At 39.8% G+C, this 18,672-nt stretch overlaps 1 protein-coding gene across 26 annotated transcripts in view; it reads right to left on the bottom strand.

Moving 5' to 3' along the window:
- nbeaa (neurobeachin a) overlaps positions 1-18,672 on the bottom strand; it is a 1,045,297-nt gene that overhangs the window by 40,003 nt on the left and 986,622 nt on the right. For 22 of the 26 annotated variants that reach the window (XM_069891655.1, XM_069891654.1, XM_069891651.1 and 19 more), the window contains 4 exons: positions 17,940-18,132; positions 15,761-15,832; positions 3,752-3,907; positions 39-209 (listed from right to left, as the gene is read on the bottom strand). In XM_069891655.1, coding sequence (XP_069747756.1) covers positions 39-209; positions 3,752-3,907; positions 15,761-15,832; positions 17,940-18,132 — 592 coding nt within the window. The remainder of the gene's footprint in view (positions 1-38; positions 210-3,751; positions 3,908-15,760; positions 15,833-17,939; positions 18,133-18,672) is intronic. The other 4 variants (XM_069891659.1, XM_069891667.1, XM_069891668.1 and 1 more) reach the window with 1 other exon arrangement.

The raw sequence follows: 18,672 nt of genomic DNA, 5'->3' as shown, positions 1-18,672 counted from the left end.
AAACACTCAGCAATGCTTTGCTTCCAAAGGCTACTTACTATTGTTAGGGTTGTCTCCAATAATGTGATGTCGACCACTCCAATACCACAGCAGAAGTGTGGCATCACGAGATCCAGATACAATGTAACAATCACCACCAATGTATGATTCAGATCTGGCCAAGCACGTGACCACATCCCAGTGTCCAAACACAATCTGCGTTAACTTTCCTAAAAATAATAAAATCGATTTTTTGAAAATGTTGCAAAAATATGGATAATTTGGCAATACTTTATAGATTTTTATGTTAAATTATTTTTCAGATATGTTGAAATATTTCAAAATTTCCATTTGGAAAAATAGATACCTTCCATCAGGAGTTATTCAGTAAAACGTTGTAAAAGTAAACTAGTTGTTACGAACCAATGAGGTATATTTTCTTTTTTATCACTGAATTACAGATAGGGATTAAATTTAATGCATGGAGCAGCAATAATATTACACTACTGAGATTTTGATTTTAGTTTCACAACTGTGAATAGTCTGATGCAAATGAGAATGTTTAAAAAGAATCTGCTGATAAATAGATGGGGAAGTGAACAGGTTCCAAATCAGGGCAACCATGAAATATCAATGACTGATAATGCAGTGTGATGAGTTTCCTTGTCTTAGTTGAGTGGGATGCAACAAAGGGGTAAGGAAAAGGGGGGAAAAATTGACAAAAGTTCTCACTAACAATTATGCAGCTAGAAGGGTGAACCACAGATGAGGAGAAGCTCAAAATCAACAATAATCATCTCTCTCACTGCTAATTGAAAAAATATCATTTGAATTAAACATGAAAATAGAGACAGGTAAAGGCAGAATAATAATTTAAGACATGTTAAGATCATTCCTGCATGGAAAAGAATTAGGCAAATCATAAGGTTGTTGGTAAATAGAGTGTACTGAAAATAAATCCTGGTCAGTATTTGGAAATATCAAAAGCATTGTGCGAGGTTGTCAGATCTACCATAGAATTGATAACTCCATTATCTATGGATTAGGAAACAAAGTGGAAAGTAAATTACTTCTTAAAAATGATCTTACTTGATTTTAATTAATTAAGATCATTATGTGTTTTAGGTAACAATATTTAATTTAATTTTTTTTAATTTTTAATTGTTTATTTCAATGTTAATACTTTTTAAATGTTTCTGAATATTAAAGGTATTAAAGCTATCAAAAGAAATGACATTTTTAAAGTTGGTAATCCTTCCCAAAGCACAAGGATTCAGGAGGCATGGCTTCACACTTTGCCAGCTATTCCAGTCATTGTCCTGACCTGGTTCTTCGATGAGTGGAGAGCCAGCAATGTCTCCCATATTCAACTTAAGTACTGTCATAAACTGATCAAAAGTCTGGATACTGTCTTGAAACAGCAGGGCCAGGTCCACCCACCAACTTTTCAGTTGGGTCTCTTCAAAAATAATTTTTCCTTTCAAGTCTTAATCTTTTGATTTACAGTGCCGCTTAATGTCCGACCGCATATGCGTCCTTGGTCCCATAATTATTCAGTTATAGTGAGCAGGTTCTCAGTAATTTAGAAAAACTGATCACTAGCTATAGGAAATTGTATACTGTCTACCCCAATTAATCCCACTTCCCCGTGCTCTCCCCACAGCCCCGTATCAGTCCCTGCACTGATCCCACTGCTACGCTCTCTCCCCACAGCCCCGTATCAGTCCCTGCACTGATCCCACTGCTACGCTCTCTCCCCACAGCCCCGTATCAGTCTCTGCACTGATCCCACTGCTATGCTCTCTCCCCACAGCCCCGTATCAGTCTCTGCACTGATCCCACTGCTATGCTCTCTCCCCACAGCCCCGTATCAGTCCCTGCACTGATCCCACTGCTACGCTCTCTCCCCACAGCCCCGTATCAGTCCCTGCACTGATCCCACTGCTACGCTCTCTCCCCACAGCCCTGTGTTGGTACCTATAATGATCACTACTTACAAATAAAGAGTTTACAAGTACACTACAGTATCCCATATAGCTTTGCTAAACATATAATATAGTGTTTTCACAACATCCACATTGCATAATGTCCAATTTCACAGAACGTATCATGGACATTAAGGAGTGCATACCTGTATTTATTTCTAGTTGCAGAGCAATTTTATTCACCCTTTTGTGGTATTTTAAAAAAATATTTTATTTGAAAAATAACTAAAGAAAGCTAACTTTAAATGTACTTATTTTGAGGGTACCATTATAGCTGGTAAAATAATTGAATTTTAGATTTAAATAATGTGCCTGCTGAAGAATATAATGATTAGATGTTTGTTGTTCATTGTCAAGGTACTGATTTATCCTTGAAAAGTTTGTTGCAAGATGCAAGGTGCAGTAATCTTGCAGTGGTCTTTGATGCATTTCTGAGGCCAATTAAGTGTCAACCATATGACCTTTTGATCAGGCATCTCCATTCCACAAAAAAGGCTGATATTTATGCTCTTCTACCAAGAAACTGCCAATTGGACAATTTTTATATACCTAAGAGTTTGGAGTAACGTCCACAATTAACAACTGAGAATTCCTTCAATATAAGGAAACGTGGATACAATGAATAAGAGAAAATAAATAAGCAAAAAAAAGATACATAGTTCAAAACATACATTTCAAGTGCAACTGACTTAGTCCTTACCCGCATTTCCTCCATTTCCTCCATATTTGCCCCAGACTCAACAAAAACAGGATTCCCCTTGTCCTCATCTGTCACTCCACCTGCCTCTGCATCCAACATGTCATTCTCCTCAAATTTTTTCACCTTCAACATGGTCCCATCATCAGATACATCTTACCCTCTCCTCTCTTCTCTACCTCCCATAGGGACTGCTCCTTCTGTGACTCCCTCGTCCATTCATTCCTTTCCACTAATCATCCCTTTGGCACTTTCCCCTGTGATCACAATAAGTGCCACACTTGTGCCAACACCTCCTCCCTTACCATCATTCAGGGCCCCAAACATTCCTTCCAAGTGAAACTACACTTCACTTGTGAATCTGCAAGAGTCATCTACTGCATCCCGTGCTCTTGCTGTTGTCTCTTCTAATTTGTGGAGACTAGGAGCAGTCCAAGTGATTGTTTCGTTGAGCACCATGGCTCCATCTGCCGCAATAGCATAGATCTCCCAGTGGCAAACCATTTCAATTCTGTGCCCCACTCCCATATCGATATGTCTGCCCATGGTTTCATGCACTGCCAAACCAAGGCAACCCATAAATTGGAGGATCAATATCTAATGGTCCATCTTGGCACTATCCAACAGGATGGGATTATCATTGACGTCTCTGGTTTCTGCTAGACCCTCCCCATTCTCCCTCTTTTCCCTATCCCTCTGTCTCCTTTACTTCAGCTTTTCATCACCCCTTCCCTCTCCATTCAAAGAGCCATTCTTACCAACACCCCCTTCCCTCATTTACTGTTGTGCCCTCTTTTCCTTTTCCTCCTATTACCTCTTGCCTGTGGGCCTGTGCTCCTCCCCTGCCCCTCCCCCAAACATTTTATTCAGACACCTACCTACATTTTGCTGATACTTTGATGAAGGGCTCAAGTCTGAAATTTAGGTTATGAACTTTTATCTTTGCTATACAAAGTATGCTGTTAGACCTGCTGAGTTTCTTCAGCACTGTATTTTTATTTCAAGCACAACTGCATTGTTATCAATATTAATGGTTAGTCTGAATTTGAAAACATTATCCTGAATTTTAGCAGTGAATTTCTGTGGCTACCTGTTTCTGTCGAGTACACTCGAAAACTTTTGTCCCAGAATCCACAAACAAGGATGTAGCGATTATCTGCTGTCACAACAAAGCAGTGCGCATTAATCTGAATGCTTTGATCCACAAGGTCCGTGATCTGCCTCTTGTTCACACCAGCATTATTGGCTGCAAAGAAAAAAAAACTATAAATTCCCGATAATCTCAGACACAGAAAAAACCCAATGTTTCTGATGTTTCATAGCAAATAAATAATTTTCACCTCTTGCTATCTGCTTAACCTGGGCAATCTAAATTTAAAAGACTAAGATTAAGAATGACTTCTTATCTATAATGTATAAACAGCTGACAAAGCTTACTCAGCTGCCTTCTGTTTTGCACTTGTATCCCATTGAGATTTTTCTTCAAAGAAATTTTAAAATCACCAAACTAAGGCACTCATGGAAGAAGAAATTTGACATGCAGGGCTAAGCTCTTCAGCGCTTTTCTGAAGAAAAATAAAGATAGCCCATATATACAAGACAGTTTGATTTAGTAACCCTCTCAGCTGAACAACCATTCTGGGATCTAATGTAAACATGTCTTTTCTTGAGAAGAGCCTTGGAAGGTACAAATAGAAAATTAAAACCCAGTAACCATGTGTCTTGCCTGAGTAATGGGTAATATCAGGAAACCCACTGAGTCCTGGACTGAGGATGATTAAAGTTTTTGATCAGACTTGATGAGTTTAATTTTAAAAAATTTTAATTTAGACATACAGCACGGTAACAGGCCATTTTGGCTCACGAGTCTATGCTGTCCAATTTACACCCAATTATCTAGTAGGTTTCAAATGGTGGGAGAAAATTAGAGCCCCTGGGGAAAACCACACAGGCACAGGGAGGACGTACAAACTCCCTACAGACAGCACGGATTTGAACCTTTGTCCTGATCACTGCCTCTGTAAAGATGTTGGCCTACCTGCTACACCAACTGTGCTACCTTAAATTTAACTTTTGCTTTCTTGTGTGTACTAATCAGAGTGAATAAACTATGTTCTAGAAATTGGTTTACAATTAAATTGAATTTCTAATGCTTGTTGCGCATGCTATACATAGAGTGAAAAAAACTAGAAATTGGATTACTTTTTGATGCAGGTGTGTTAGAAGCAGATTAGAGATGGATTATTGGAAAATTACCTTTGCATGTTTTGAGTATTCAGTGCAGCACTTTCCTTGTTCATGGATAGACATGAATAATGAATGGCTCAGTACTCAGTTACAGCTGACTAATTCTAGCTGCAAGGGAGGATATGCAATGGAGCAAACATCCTCCTTTTTACTCTTTCCTTAATAATCATGGATTCCTCCTTATTGCCATTGATGGAGCCCATACCTGTATCTCCTCTACTTTTATCACTTCTCCCTTAATCCATTCACCACTCCCCTCCCCCACCCAAGGCAGAACAAGAATGGATCTCTCTAATCCTCACTTTCCACCCCACCTGCTATTATCTGAGACAAAGGTCAACTTCACCACTATCTCACTACCAGCCACATCTTCCTCTTTTCAATTTCTCACTGCTGCAGTCAGAGGTTCCTACCTACTTCAAAAGGGCCCACTCTTGCCCAGTAGCACTCACTCACATCTACTGTGATGAAATGGTTTGAGAGGTCATGGCCAGAATTAACTCGTACCTAATCAAAGACCTGGACCCACTACAACTTGCTTACTGCCAGCCACAATCTCACTGACTCTCCACTCAGTCCTGAATCATTTGGACAACAGCAAATCCTACATCAGGCTGTTTTTCATCGATTACAGCTCAGCTTTCAACACCATCATGTTAGCAAGCTACACAGCCTGCAACTGGCTCCTTCACTTCATTGGAAGGCCACAGTCAGTGCAGACCAGTAACAACATCACCTCCTCACTGACAATCAACACAGGTGCACCTCTGCTCTCTCTACACCCTTGACTGTGTGGCTAGGCATAATTCAAAGGCCATTGTTATGGAATAAGTTAATAAAATATATCTTAAAAGAGTAAGATTGAGAGGTTTAGCTAATAGGTCACATTTCACAAACAAACTTCACATTTGCCATGCAAGAGCTATGCAAGAGTAGACTTCATGTCTACACTTGCCTTAGCAGAAACAATGGAGAGTGCTTGTGAGAGTTTCACAAGTAGGTGTTAATGGACCAGCACGTTTGAACAAGAATTAGGTCATAAATTAGATCAGCCATAATCTTAAATGAATGACAGAGCAGGCTCGATGGGCCATTTTTGGCCTACTCCTGTTCCTACTTCCTATGTTCCTATGTTCCTAACAGTGTCCAGGCTCAAGAACTGAGAAACCTTTTGGCTGCTAGACTGGTGACAGAATTTTAAATTTCTGGTTGAAGTTTGTTGTCCTAAGAGGGGCCACGTGATTTTGCAAACAGAAATAAAACATCCATTGTATGGGAGGGAGGGAGGGAGAGAGAAAAAGAGAGAGAGAGAGAGTACTCTGCAGCAGTTTGTGGCAAAGGTTGAAAATTGGCAGACCTGCTGCAAGACCACATTTCAAGACAGGTTTTGAGTTCTGAGTTCAGCCTATTCTAAATCTCTGTAGTCAGTTTCAGAGGTTGTGGCTGGTTATTGTGTTTCTCCTGAAATAGGGGAAAAAGAAGAATTCTTTGTGGTAACCTGGAAGAAGAGGTTATCTTTCAGAAAGATCCAACAGTGGGGAAGTTTATTCAGTAAGACACTTCAGTTGCTGATTGAAGGAGATCAATTCGTGTGCCCAATGAACAACGAATATCTCTCTGAAATCAACAAAGACCTTCCTGAGCAGTAACAACTTAAGTAAAACACCAGAGCCTGGTAAATAAAATATGTTTCATTCTGTGCACAGTATGGAAGATTGTCTGATACCAGTGAACTTGGAGAAGTGAAAAGTGAATGATTGACAGTGAAAAATAACTTTCCTGAACACATAAACATTACACACACGTGCACAGAATTAGAAGGGGGGTTAAGTTAGGTTACATTGTTAATAGTAATAAATTAAGTACTGATCTTATTATTATGTATTAAGAAAATAAAAACAGTTTTGTTTAAATACCCATTGTCTTGGGGAATTTCTGTGCTGCTGTCTTTTGAGTCTTTTGGGCTTGTAACAAGTGGGAGCTCATCCGCGATTTGAAATATTTGGAGGTTTGGGATCTTAAACCTTTGGAGTTTTTGTGATTTATTAGTAAATTGTTTTTCCAAGCTAATTTGAAGCTTGTGTGTGTGGAAAAACAACAGCAATGGATATCGAAGAATTTTTGGAATGACCATCACTTGCAGAGCTGCAGAGAGCAAAAAACAGGAACTGATGGACATTGCTAGAGAATTAAAGCTTGGAGAATTTAAGGCAGTTTGAATTAGGCAAGGTAGGACTTGAGATGGAGGGAGGTAACTCCTGGAGAGAATTTTATGGCTAGTAGAGAGGTTAATCTGGTTCCTCCTTTTGATGAGAGTGATATTGATAAATATTTTCAGCTTTTTGAAAAGGCTGCTTAGAGCTCAAGCTGGCCGAAAGGAAAGTGGCCTCTTATGCTCCAAAGTGTAATAAAGGGGAAAGCACAACAGGCAAAATCTAGTTTGAATGCAGAGCAAGTTACAAATTATGAGACTGTTAAAAGCTTATGAGTTGCTTGCAGAAGCATATAGACAAAAAATTAGGAATTTTGAGGAACGGAGGGAACCAATCTTATATGGATTTTGCACTTGAAAAATCTGTATGTTTTGACCGATGGTGTTCCTCAAAAAGAATAAATAATGATTTCACCAGAGTAAGAAAATTGATATTAATTGAGGAAATTGAAAGGTGTGTTCACAATGAGATCAAATTATACCTGGATGAGAAAGATATCGGGACATTGCAAAAATAGACTAGATTAGTGGATGAATATTCTTTAACTCACAAGAGCAAATTTCAGAATAGTTAACCTTTTCAGAAAGTTAATGCGGAACAGACCAGTAAACTTGAAATTAAGTCTGGGGAGAATATTAAGAGAAAAGGACAGAATTTCAGGCTTTGTCTGTCATTATTGTAAGAAATCTGGTCCTGTTCTTGCAAATTGTTTAGTGCTGAAAAAGAAGAGAGGAAATGAGATATTACCAGAGGCTTGTATTCAGACAGTTGAATTGAATGGGAACAGAGGTTTCATATTTGGTAACTTGGTAAAGATGTTATGAATGTATTGAAACCTTTTATGTCAGAGGACTTGATTTCAGGAAAGGAAGGAATTCCCACGTGGCATTTAAACTTCTCAGAGATACTGGGGCAGCCCAGTCATTGTTATTGGAGAATGTTTTAACCCTTGATCAAAAGGTGGACACAGGAGAGACGACTTTGATTAGAGGTGTTGGAGTAGATGTTGAATCAATAGCTCTGCACAAAATAGCACTGAATTCAGAATTAGTTGAAGGACCTGATGTAGTAGGAGTTATTTCAAAGTTGCCCATGCAAGGAGTCTCAATCTTAATAGGGAATGATTTGGCAGAAGATAAATTTGGGTCAGTGTTGAGATTAACAAATAAGCCAAGTAAGGATGAGGTTGATGAAGATTGTGTATGTGTTGTGACAAGGTGTTTGTCTAAGAAAATGATGAGATCAGAGGAAAATCCAGTTGACAGAGACTTTCTCAGTACTTCTAAAATAGTCCAGAAAGAGCAGGTTAAAATTGAGAGTCAGGATTTGTCTTTGTCAAGGAGAGAGTTAATTGAGCAGCAAAAGACAGATTCTGATTTTACTGACTTGAGGGAGAAGGCTGTGGATGAGGAGGAGATATCCCTATGGATATTACTGGAAGGGTGAATTGTTAATGTGAAAATAGAGACCTTGTGATGTCCCTGCAAATGAAGAATGGGGAGTGATTCATTAGGTGGTCATTCCTAAAGCCTAACAGAATTAAATTTTAAATTTAGCCCAAAGTACACCTTTGGAGGTTATCTAGGTGTAAAGAAGACCATGAATATAATTTTGAAACTATTTTTATGGTCTGGTCTGAGGAACGATGTTGTAAATTGTTGTCGGACATGTCACCTTTGTCATGTCGTAGGGAAACCTAACCAGGGTCCTCCAGTAGCTCCCTCGCAACCTATTCCTGTTGTGAAGCCTTACACTTGGGTTATTGTGGATTGTGTAGGTCCCCTCCCTAAAACAAAAGCTGGAAATCAGTCCTTATTAACAATTATGTGTACGACTTCCAGATTTACAGAAGCTATACCATTGAGGAATAACCATGATAAAGGCTTTGCAAAAAAGTTGTTTTACAGTTTTTGGGTAACCTAAAGATATCCAGACTGATAAAGGAAGTAATTTCATGTCAGGACTGTTCTAGCCGTTGATTTATGAGCTGGGAATTAATCAGATCACTTCATCTGCATACCACCCTGAAATTCAGGGAGCTTTGGAATGATTTCATTCTATTCTTAAAAATATAATCAGGATTTATTGGCTGGAGAATGGAAAGGATTGGGATGAAGGTATTAATTTACTGTTATTTGCAGTAAGAGAGTCTGTGCAGGATTCATTAGGTTTCAGCCCTTTTGAAATTGTGTGTTGGACATCTTGTTAATGATGTTAAAATAGCAGTGGATTAATGAGGATGCACATTTGGATTTGCTGGATTATGTTTCTAAATTTAAAGATCAGTTACAAAAAGTGTGGACTTTGGCTCAAGAGAATTTAGAAATGATTCAGGGTAAAATGAAGCAATTATTTGACAGGAAAACTCAGTGAGGAATTTTAAGCCAGGAAATAAAGTGTTAATTTTGTTCCCAACACATGACAATCTTCTTAGAGCAAATTTTCTGGACCATACCAAAAAAAATTAAAACTGAATGATGTTAACTATGTGATAAATACTCCAGATTGTACAAATAAAACCCAGGTTTGTCATATCAACATGTTGAAACCATACTTTGAAAAAAAAATGGTAGTGGAGAACAGTCTGTATCAGAGGTGTTAGTTGTTGACAGGGTTGAAGAAGTTATGGATCATAAGATCATGGAAATAGAATCTTGAGAGGGTAACCTTAAAGAAATCATGGTTCCTGTGCGCCTGTCTAACTTAGCAATTTTGAAAAATCTGGAGGAAAAGTTAACCCATCTTAAACCACACAAATTAAAACAGTTGCTTTTGAAATATGCAAATTTGTTTCCTGATGTGCCAAAAAGAATGCCAGTGATGTGTCATGATATGGATGTAGAAGCGAGTCCCATAAAGCAACACTCCTATCGAATAAACATTGAAAAGAGTAAAATAATGGAACAGGAGGTGGAATATATGTTGGAAAATGATATTATTAGACCTTCAAACTCAAATTGGAGTTCTCCTTGTGTTCTGGCACTTAAAACAGATGGAACTGTTAGATTCTGTACAGATTACAGGAAGGTTAATGCAGTAACCAAAACAGATGCTTATCCTATTCCTAGAATTGATGATAGTATTGATAAAATTGGGAAAGCTAAATTTCTTACTAAGGTAGATCTGTTGAAGGTTTACAAGTGCGTTCCACCAACAGAAAGAGGAAGGGACATTTCCGCATTTGTGACACCATTAGGCTTGTACGAATATAATGTGTTAGCTTTTGGCATGAAAAATGCTACTGCGATGTTCCAAAGGATGATAAATTCTGTAATCCAAAGTTAAAAATATACGGATGCTTTTTTTGATGGCTTGGTCACAAAAAAGTGACACGTGGAAAAAGATCAACTGCTGAGTTCAAGTCATTCCCCGCCCCTCCACATCTCACACTCACACTCATACCTTGTATACAGGACATCTACAAATAGGTAAAGGAATCAGCACTGGAATCATCCCTGCCCCTTAATCTTTTGAAGTAGCTTCTTAGCTCCGGGCCTCTTTCAATACATACTAATCTGTTTAGGGGCAAACACACATCAAGACACTATTGGACATCCACATTCACACACCACACCCAGACTGACAGGGACAAACGAGAAAATGTTAAAGAAATTAAAGATCTAGGTTTCACCACATCTCAGCTGCTGGCACCCGGGCTGTCGATTGTGGTATGATGAAATAACCTCTTTAGTCCCCCCCAATAGAAGAGTAGATAGGTGGAGTAGGAGGTGGAGGCACGTAGGCCCACACTATACCTGTGCTCCAATGTAATTTAAATATAGTCGCCAAATTTTAAGGAATGTACTGTAGTGGCCCGGGGCCCACTCCAGGACCCAACACAGCATCGATCATGATGATAGCGGTCGATCAGCTGATCATAACCAGCAGATCACAGGGGGTCCAATCTGGGCCTGCGCATCCGGGACAACCAATCAGCAGCCGGCCTTGCTCAAGCCCTGGAGGTGACACGGCCGGCAGCCTACAAAAGGCAGAACTGCAGTCCAATAAAGTCAGTGTCGATTACAATCCCTTGGTGTGTGAGTCTTCTTTCTACCTCGAGCTACAATGGTGACCTCGAATTGTCCAAACAGCATTTTGGACCCAACGATGGAGGAACAGACTACATTCAATGCCATGGTATTGAAGCTGCTGAGCTTCTGGACATCACAACCACGGGTGTGGTTCTAGCAGGCCGAGGTGCAGTTTGCCATTTTTCCGGATATCTGCAGACGATAAGCGCTACTACCATATGGTCAGTGCTCTCGATCAAGACACCGCAGCCTGCATCATCAACTTCTTCCAACGGCCCCTGGAGCAAGGGAAGTATGTGGACATCAAGCAGTAATTAACTTGCACTTTCAAGCTCTCAAAGCGTGAGTGCATGGCCCGACTGCTGCACTTCAATGGTTTGGGCGACAGGGCCCCTCTGCTCTCATGAACGATATGCTCGCTCTCAGTGATGGCCACACATCTTGCCCGCTGTTCCAGCAGATCTTTCTGGAGTGGCTGCCTGAGGACATCCAGCTGCTCATCGCAGAGGAAGACTTTGATGACCCCCAGGAGGGTGGCTGCCTGAGTAGACATGGTATGGGCAGCGAAGAATAAGGGATGGCACCTCATCAGCAACGTCCAGCCAGGAAGCCCGTCCACCGACTGTCTGACCAGCCGATTGATGCACCCTACCGGTGAGAAGTACTGTTTCTATCATCAACGGTGGGGTACTGAGGCCCATCGATGCTGCTCCCCTTGCACGTTCTAGGGAAAAGCCAAGGCCGGCTATTGTTGATGGCTGCGACAACTGGCCAACTGCAGAGCCTCTTCCACATGCAAGACTCCCTGTCGGGCTGACATTCCTTGGTGGACACTGGAACATTTCAAATACTCTCGCTCAAGGGCACCAAATTTACTAACACCCATCTGCACTCAGTTGAGTACTGCTCAAGTCTTAGTAGTATTCCCCTCCATCATTATGCCCAATTTCAACTCAGTGGAACCCAAACACGGGGTGAGAGAACAAAATATTACAGAGGGCCCATCCCTCCATGCCTGGAGCAGCATCTCCCGCTAATAAACTCAACTTGTTAGAGAAGAGTTTTGAAAGATGGAGGAACTCGGTATCATATGCCACTCCAATATCTCATGGGCTACCTCCTCCATATGGTACCTAAGGCATCTTACTACCACTGCCTTAACGAGGCCATCATGCCTGACAGGTATCACGTGCCCCATATCCAGGACTTCACTGCTAATCTGCAAGGGGCACGGATATTTTCTAAGGTGGACCTCATCAAGAATTATCATCAGATCCCAGTTCACCCCGATGACATTCCCAAAACTGCTATCATTACGCCCTTTGGATTGTTCGAATTCCTCCGCATGCCATTCGGGCTGAAATATGTGGTTCATCCTTTCCAAAGATTGATGGACATAGTGGGCTGCGATCTGCACTTCGTCTTCATCTACCTCGATGACATTTTAATAGCCAGCCGCACCCATACCAAGCACACCACTCACTTAAGGCTATTGTTCTCCAGGCTAAGTGAGTTCGGTTTAACCATCAATCTAGCCAAGTGCCAGTCTGGCCAAGAGACAATTGATTTCCTGGGCCATTGCATTGACCAACATGAGGCCAAGCCGTTACCCATTAAAGTGGATGGTATTCATTCCTTCCCCAGACCAATGGCCTTGAAGGAACTGCAAAAGTTTGCAGATATGGTCAATCGCTTCATACCTGCAGCAGCCCTCATCATGAGTTCGCTATTTCCCTACGCGGCAGTAAAGACATTCAATAGACAAGGTGACCAAGGCTTTCCAAGCAACCAAAGAAGACCTAGCCAAAGCCACTCTCTTGTGCAACCCAGGACAGACGCCCCGACCGTCATCATGGTAGTTGCCTCCAACATAGCGGTCGGAGGTGTACTTGAGCAACTGGTTAACAGACAGTGGCAAATGCTGGTCTTTTTCAGTAAATATTCAGGCCACCAGAGCTCAAGTATAGGGCCTTTGAAAGGGAGCTGATAGCATTATACCTGGCATTTTAACATTTCTGTTATTACCTTGAGGGCAGGAAGTTCAAAATTTACACAGTCCACAAACCACTTACCTTTGCTTCCAGCAAGGTATCAGACCTGTGGTCAGCCAGGCAACAGCGGCACATTCCTTTATATCTGAATTTTCAATGGACATTGAACGTATCGCTGGTAAGTCCAATGTGGTAGCCGATGCCCTATCCCGTCCGGCAATGTACAACCCTGCCCTGGGTATTGACTATGCGGCCCTGGCAGACAGATCCTGACATACCACTTATCGGCTCATGGGCAAGTCAGCACCTTTGAGCCAAAAATCTTTGCAGACTGTCACTATGTTTTCATCTGAAACAGGGCCCACCAGCCACTCCTTCAATGGCCTTATGAAGGGCCATACTGCGTCATCAGTCACAATGGCTCACTTGCGTGTTGGACATTGGTGGCAGGGAGGAGACCTTCACACTCAACTGGCTGAAACCAGCCCACTTGGATGTTACTCACCCGACCGCACGGCACAGGGGTCAGCCGCCAAAAGACAGTGACCTGATCACCATTTCTGGGGGGAGGTCATGTAGCGGCCCATGGGAAAACACACCAAACAATCATCAAACACGATGATCAGGCAGACGGCACACGGGAGGAGATGCCTGCTCCCATAGGCCGCAGGAATAGCGGTCAAATTGGCCAATTTCAGCCAGTGGATCGCAGGGGGTCCAATCTGGGCCTGCGCATCCGGGACAACCATTCAGCAGCCGGCCTTGCTCAAGTCACGACCTGGTGGTGACATCGCCGGCTGCTTATAAAAGGCAGAGCTGCAGCCCAATTAAATCAGTGTTGGTTACACTCCCTTGGTGTGCGAGTCTTTTTTCTACCTCGAGCTATAACTGTAGCAACCCTGCTACAGTACTATATTTTTTTCTGATTATAGGTAATTTCCTCCAGGGGAACACAGCCCTGAATATCCGAGTTCCAACGCACAACATCGAGATGGGAGTCGGATTTCCAGGTAACCTCGATGCACTTCCTGGCCACTGCCAATGCAATCATTATGAATTGTATTTGAAATTGGGACAGCTTCATTGTAAGTCTTACGTCCAGCATGTTCCCCAGCAAGAACAACACTGGATCCTGTGGGAAGTCTTTACCTATAATTCTTTCCAGGACTTAGCCTAGATCTACCCAAAAGGGCCTCACCTTGGTACACGTTCAGATTGCATGCACAAAGGTTCCTGTTGTTATGTCGCACCGAAAGCATTGATCTGAAATTTCTGGCTTAGCTTTGTTCAATTTCTGCGACATCAAATATAACTGGCGACATAGTGATGCAGCGTGAATTGATTGGGCCACATGGACTGTTTCTGTGCTGTTTATCCTGGAACATGAAGCAACCATGTACAATGAGCCCTGACTGCACCAGAACTCACACCTGGGTCCCTATCCTCCACAACTTGAACAATCAATCCTTTAAACTAAGGCTGCCTTTTATGCGAATGATTCACACAATCATTTTTACAAGATGTTATATGTTGTCCTTAAATGCACACATTAAACATCTAATGTTTTTAACCTGTCCTAATAAAAATAAATCTGAGATTCTGCTGTTATGTAACCTCCTAATGCTATGCTACAGCAGCCCTTCCCAAAGAAGCAAGTCTATTCTTGTTTAAAATCAGCCCTGTTAATAGGACAGGAGAGTCTGCAAATGCTATAATCTGGAGCAATAAACAAACTGCTCGAGGAACTCAGCAGATAGCTTGGCACAGACTGATGGGCCAAAAAGCCTGTGTCTGTGCTGTTGTGTTGCATGGTTCTATGGATTAGGCAGCATCTGTGGAACCAGTGGGAGACCCAATCATCCATCTGCCTCCATAGAGTTTACCTTTACTCTCTGAGTTTACCATACTTAAATGTTTCTCCAGAAGTTTGCTTTTAGCTCTATTAAGGAACCAAAAGAGATATATCATAACTGAAACTCGACATCAAATATCAACAATTCTTTTGCAGTTTCTCAACCTGAAATGTCCAACAATTCTTTCCACCCACTTAACCTCACTGATGCAGCTCAACCTACAGTATCATTCCTCGAGAAGATATTTTTAGAACACTGGACTTAACTGCTGAGCAATTCCAACCATTTGAGCATGTTTTTCATGCAAGATTTGTGCATGAAGTTATTTTGTATACATTAGTTCATGTTAGTGATTCATCATTTCGATGAAAAACTTCAGAAATTTGTCCAGATATTTTTGATGGCAATGTACCATTGTGCATCTCACATTTGGTGTCTACCTTATGAAAGTGGCTGAAAGTTTACTGAAAGGGGCGTCATTGGTAGATAGGGTTGTGAAGAGAGTTTTGGCATATTGATCTTCAATCAAAATAATGAGTACAGGAATTAGGATGTTATGTAGAAATTGGTAATATTGGTGAGGTCAAATTTGTAGATTTGAGTGCAGTTGTGGTCACCTACCTACAGGAAAGATCAATAAGATTGAAAGAGTGCAAAGAAAATTTGTAAACATGGTGCTGGGACTTGAGCAGCTGAGTTATAGGGAAAGGTTGAAAAATCTCAATCTTAGATTGGAAGACCTCTATGAGCTACAATCGGTTTACCAATTAATGGATCCATTTCAATTGGCAAATGATGGGCCTGTTCAAGAGAGTATCCTGGAGCTCCTCTGAGACCTGCAGAAAAATCATAAAAGGTGTTTTATAAATGACTGAAGTAATTTAAAGTAATATTATTAAAAGGTAGATGATTGGTAGAATTATATCTGGTCACATATTTTAGAATTCCCTTTCTGAACAACTTCATCTTGCATTTCCAAAGCATTCTTGAATTGCCTTTTTGCTCAAACTTTCAGTTACATCACCTAATATCTAATTCTTGGCTACCTGCACTTATTTTATTTAAAATAGCAGTATTTTCTTTGAAATATTCTTCAAAATTTTGGGTATTTTTCCATATTACTAATGAAGTGTTCATTGTATTTGAGTGCTTACTGAAATGAACAATGCAAATTGTATTTCAATGGGATGAAACTCTCTGATTAAAATCATTTGCAACCATGAATGTGATGACATTTCATTTGCTTCATTTTGGTTAAAAAAAAAGGACTTCTCATAGCCCAAAAACCTGGAAGCTATTTTATACAGATGAAACATTTTTTTTAATGCAGCAAGACACTAATTCAGAATTTCTCAGAAAAAAAAATAGATAGTATCTGCCTCACCTGATGGTAATCTGACAGTCATATCAAATATTTTTTGCATTTTCATTTACTGGAATCAATAGAAATTACAATCTGATTTTTAAGATGCCTTCCAGGCAGTGAAGACCAAATTTATCTTAGATCCTCTCCCTTATTTATTATTGGGACACTGGATTAATTGTGGCACAGAAATTTGACTCATATTTTCCTCAATCAGTTATCAGAAGATTAAGATAGAACACTGTTTTTAATCAACCTCCAATTAAGGGCATTCAATGAAGATTGGATTAATTTTGGTCCTATTACACAATATTGTATAATTTTAAAAGAGAAATTTAACAATCTGGGGAAGATTACAGAGAATATCTGTAGAACCTCTAGGATAACAGCATAAAAGGGAAATCGAGTAGAAAAAAAAGCACAGAAATTGACCAATCATCAAATATGCTCAACTTTCTATCCTATTGATGAAAACAGAAAGATTGGCTAATAAGTACATCATACAAACTAGTTGAAACTTTATATTTAAAGCCAACATATTACTTAAAGTACGTCTGAAATACGAATGGGTTTCAAATATGAATATAAATGTGATGTTTTTGGAACTTTGATAATATACAGTATGTTTTGCTTGTACTGTTATTAATAGAATCCTTATTAAATATTCCAAATGTCTGAAATTTAGCCTTAAAAAAGGTCAAATATTAAAAAAAAACTGCAGCACCACAGGCAACTTTCTTAATAGGAGAGAATATCTTACATTAATGAAGTTGCATACCAGCTGTCATTTAGAATGATTCTACATGTTACTACCTGAATAGACTGTATAAGGATCAATATCCAGCTAAGATGAAAAATATGTTCTGGAATGCACAGAGTTTCTAGTTCCAATGTTTAAACAGTGAAAATTATTATTTGCAGTAGCTATTAAAAAGAAGAAAACTTTTCTGTCTATGGTTATAACTGAAAAAATGTAGGGAAGGCTGGGTGGGACATTGTTGCTACTTTTAAAGCAGTTTCATCTTGAACATTAAAGAGGGTATATCACGGATTATCAAATAAATTTGTAACAGTTTAAATATAACAGCAAGCCTACTGTAATAGTATATATTTTATAACTGTCAATCCAAAATCATAAATCTATGATATTGGATCAGTGACTTTCAGTCCATGTGAACTCATCCAACTGGAGTAAATCTTTACTATTTCATTGTGCATCAGTTTTGCTGCTCATTCAATTATTTGTGCTAGCCTGTAAAAATAGAAATTAATTGGGAAATACAGTTGAGGAAGTTGTACTCAATGAGTACAAACTCAAGAAAAATATAATTTTCACAGTAATATACTTTTCTTAAATAAGATTGTTTCACGTTAAATGCACATGAAAATTGTAATTTGGAAATATCTGAATTTGGAGCCGCTCAGGGGACATGATGTGGACAACAACAAAAAAAAACCCATTATCATTATTTTGCTATTTGCACTGAATGTCAAGAATACTGGAAATGCCAGTGACAAACAAAACAAAATTTCATTTGATGAATATTAAAAATATTCTTAAAGATAACATGTTCACTTACCTACAGTATTATGCCACCTATTCACTGCAAACAGCCTGCTGCAGGTCACAGTGACCACAGCAGGGGTGCTTAGGTGAGGCAGCGTGTTGGCTGCCACATGGGTAACAGGGGAGTTGGACGGAAATTTTAGCACCATTATAACATCTTGCTGCATCTGATCCTTAAACATGAGTGGGCTCTGTGGAAGGAAACACTGTTGAATAGAAACAAAGAGGAGAAAACAGAAGAGGCAAAAGGGAAAACACAATTAATGTGGAGGTCTGGCAAAACAGGGAAAAAACAGTAGGTAAAGTATTTACATGCATCAGGATAATCAATAAACAAACAGCATCTACATCTAAGTGGTCTAGAACAATAGGATTGGTATTAAGGGATCCATGTTGGGAATGGTATCATGAGGTGGTGCAGAAGTTTCAAGTAAAAACAACATTCAGTCCAAACTTTTGTTAATTCTTTTAATGAATGACAAAATAAAAATATATTGAAAAGTATATTTTACATTTTGCTTACACAGTTAAGCAAACAAGTAAAATGAAGATGCTGGAAACTCAAAATTAAAAGGGAAAATACTGGAAATATTCAGCAGGTCAAGGTAAATCTGTGAAAAGCATTAATATTTCAGGAGGAAGACACTTCATCTTTCTCTTTTCACAAATGCTGCCAGAGCTGTTTACGTGTTTCCAGAATTTTCTATTTTTATGCATAGTTAAATGAACATTATTTCAGTAAATCA

The sequence above is a fragment of the Narcine bancroftii genome, chromosome 7, assembly GCF_036971445.1.
Source record: "Narcine bancroftii isolate sNarBan1 chromosome 7, sNarBan1.hap1, whole genome shotgun sequence".
Lineage (NCBI taxonomy): Eukaryota > Metazoa > Chordata > Chondrichthyes > Torpediniformes > Narcinidae > Narcine > Narcine bancroftii.
The sequence above is the reverse complement of the archived record's forward strand: the minus strand, read 5'-3'. Positions and strand labels throughout refer to the sequence as shown.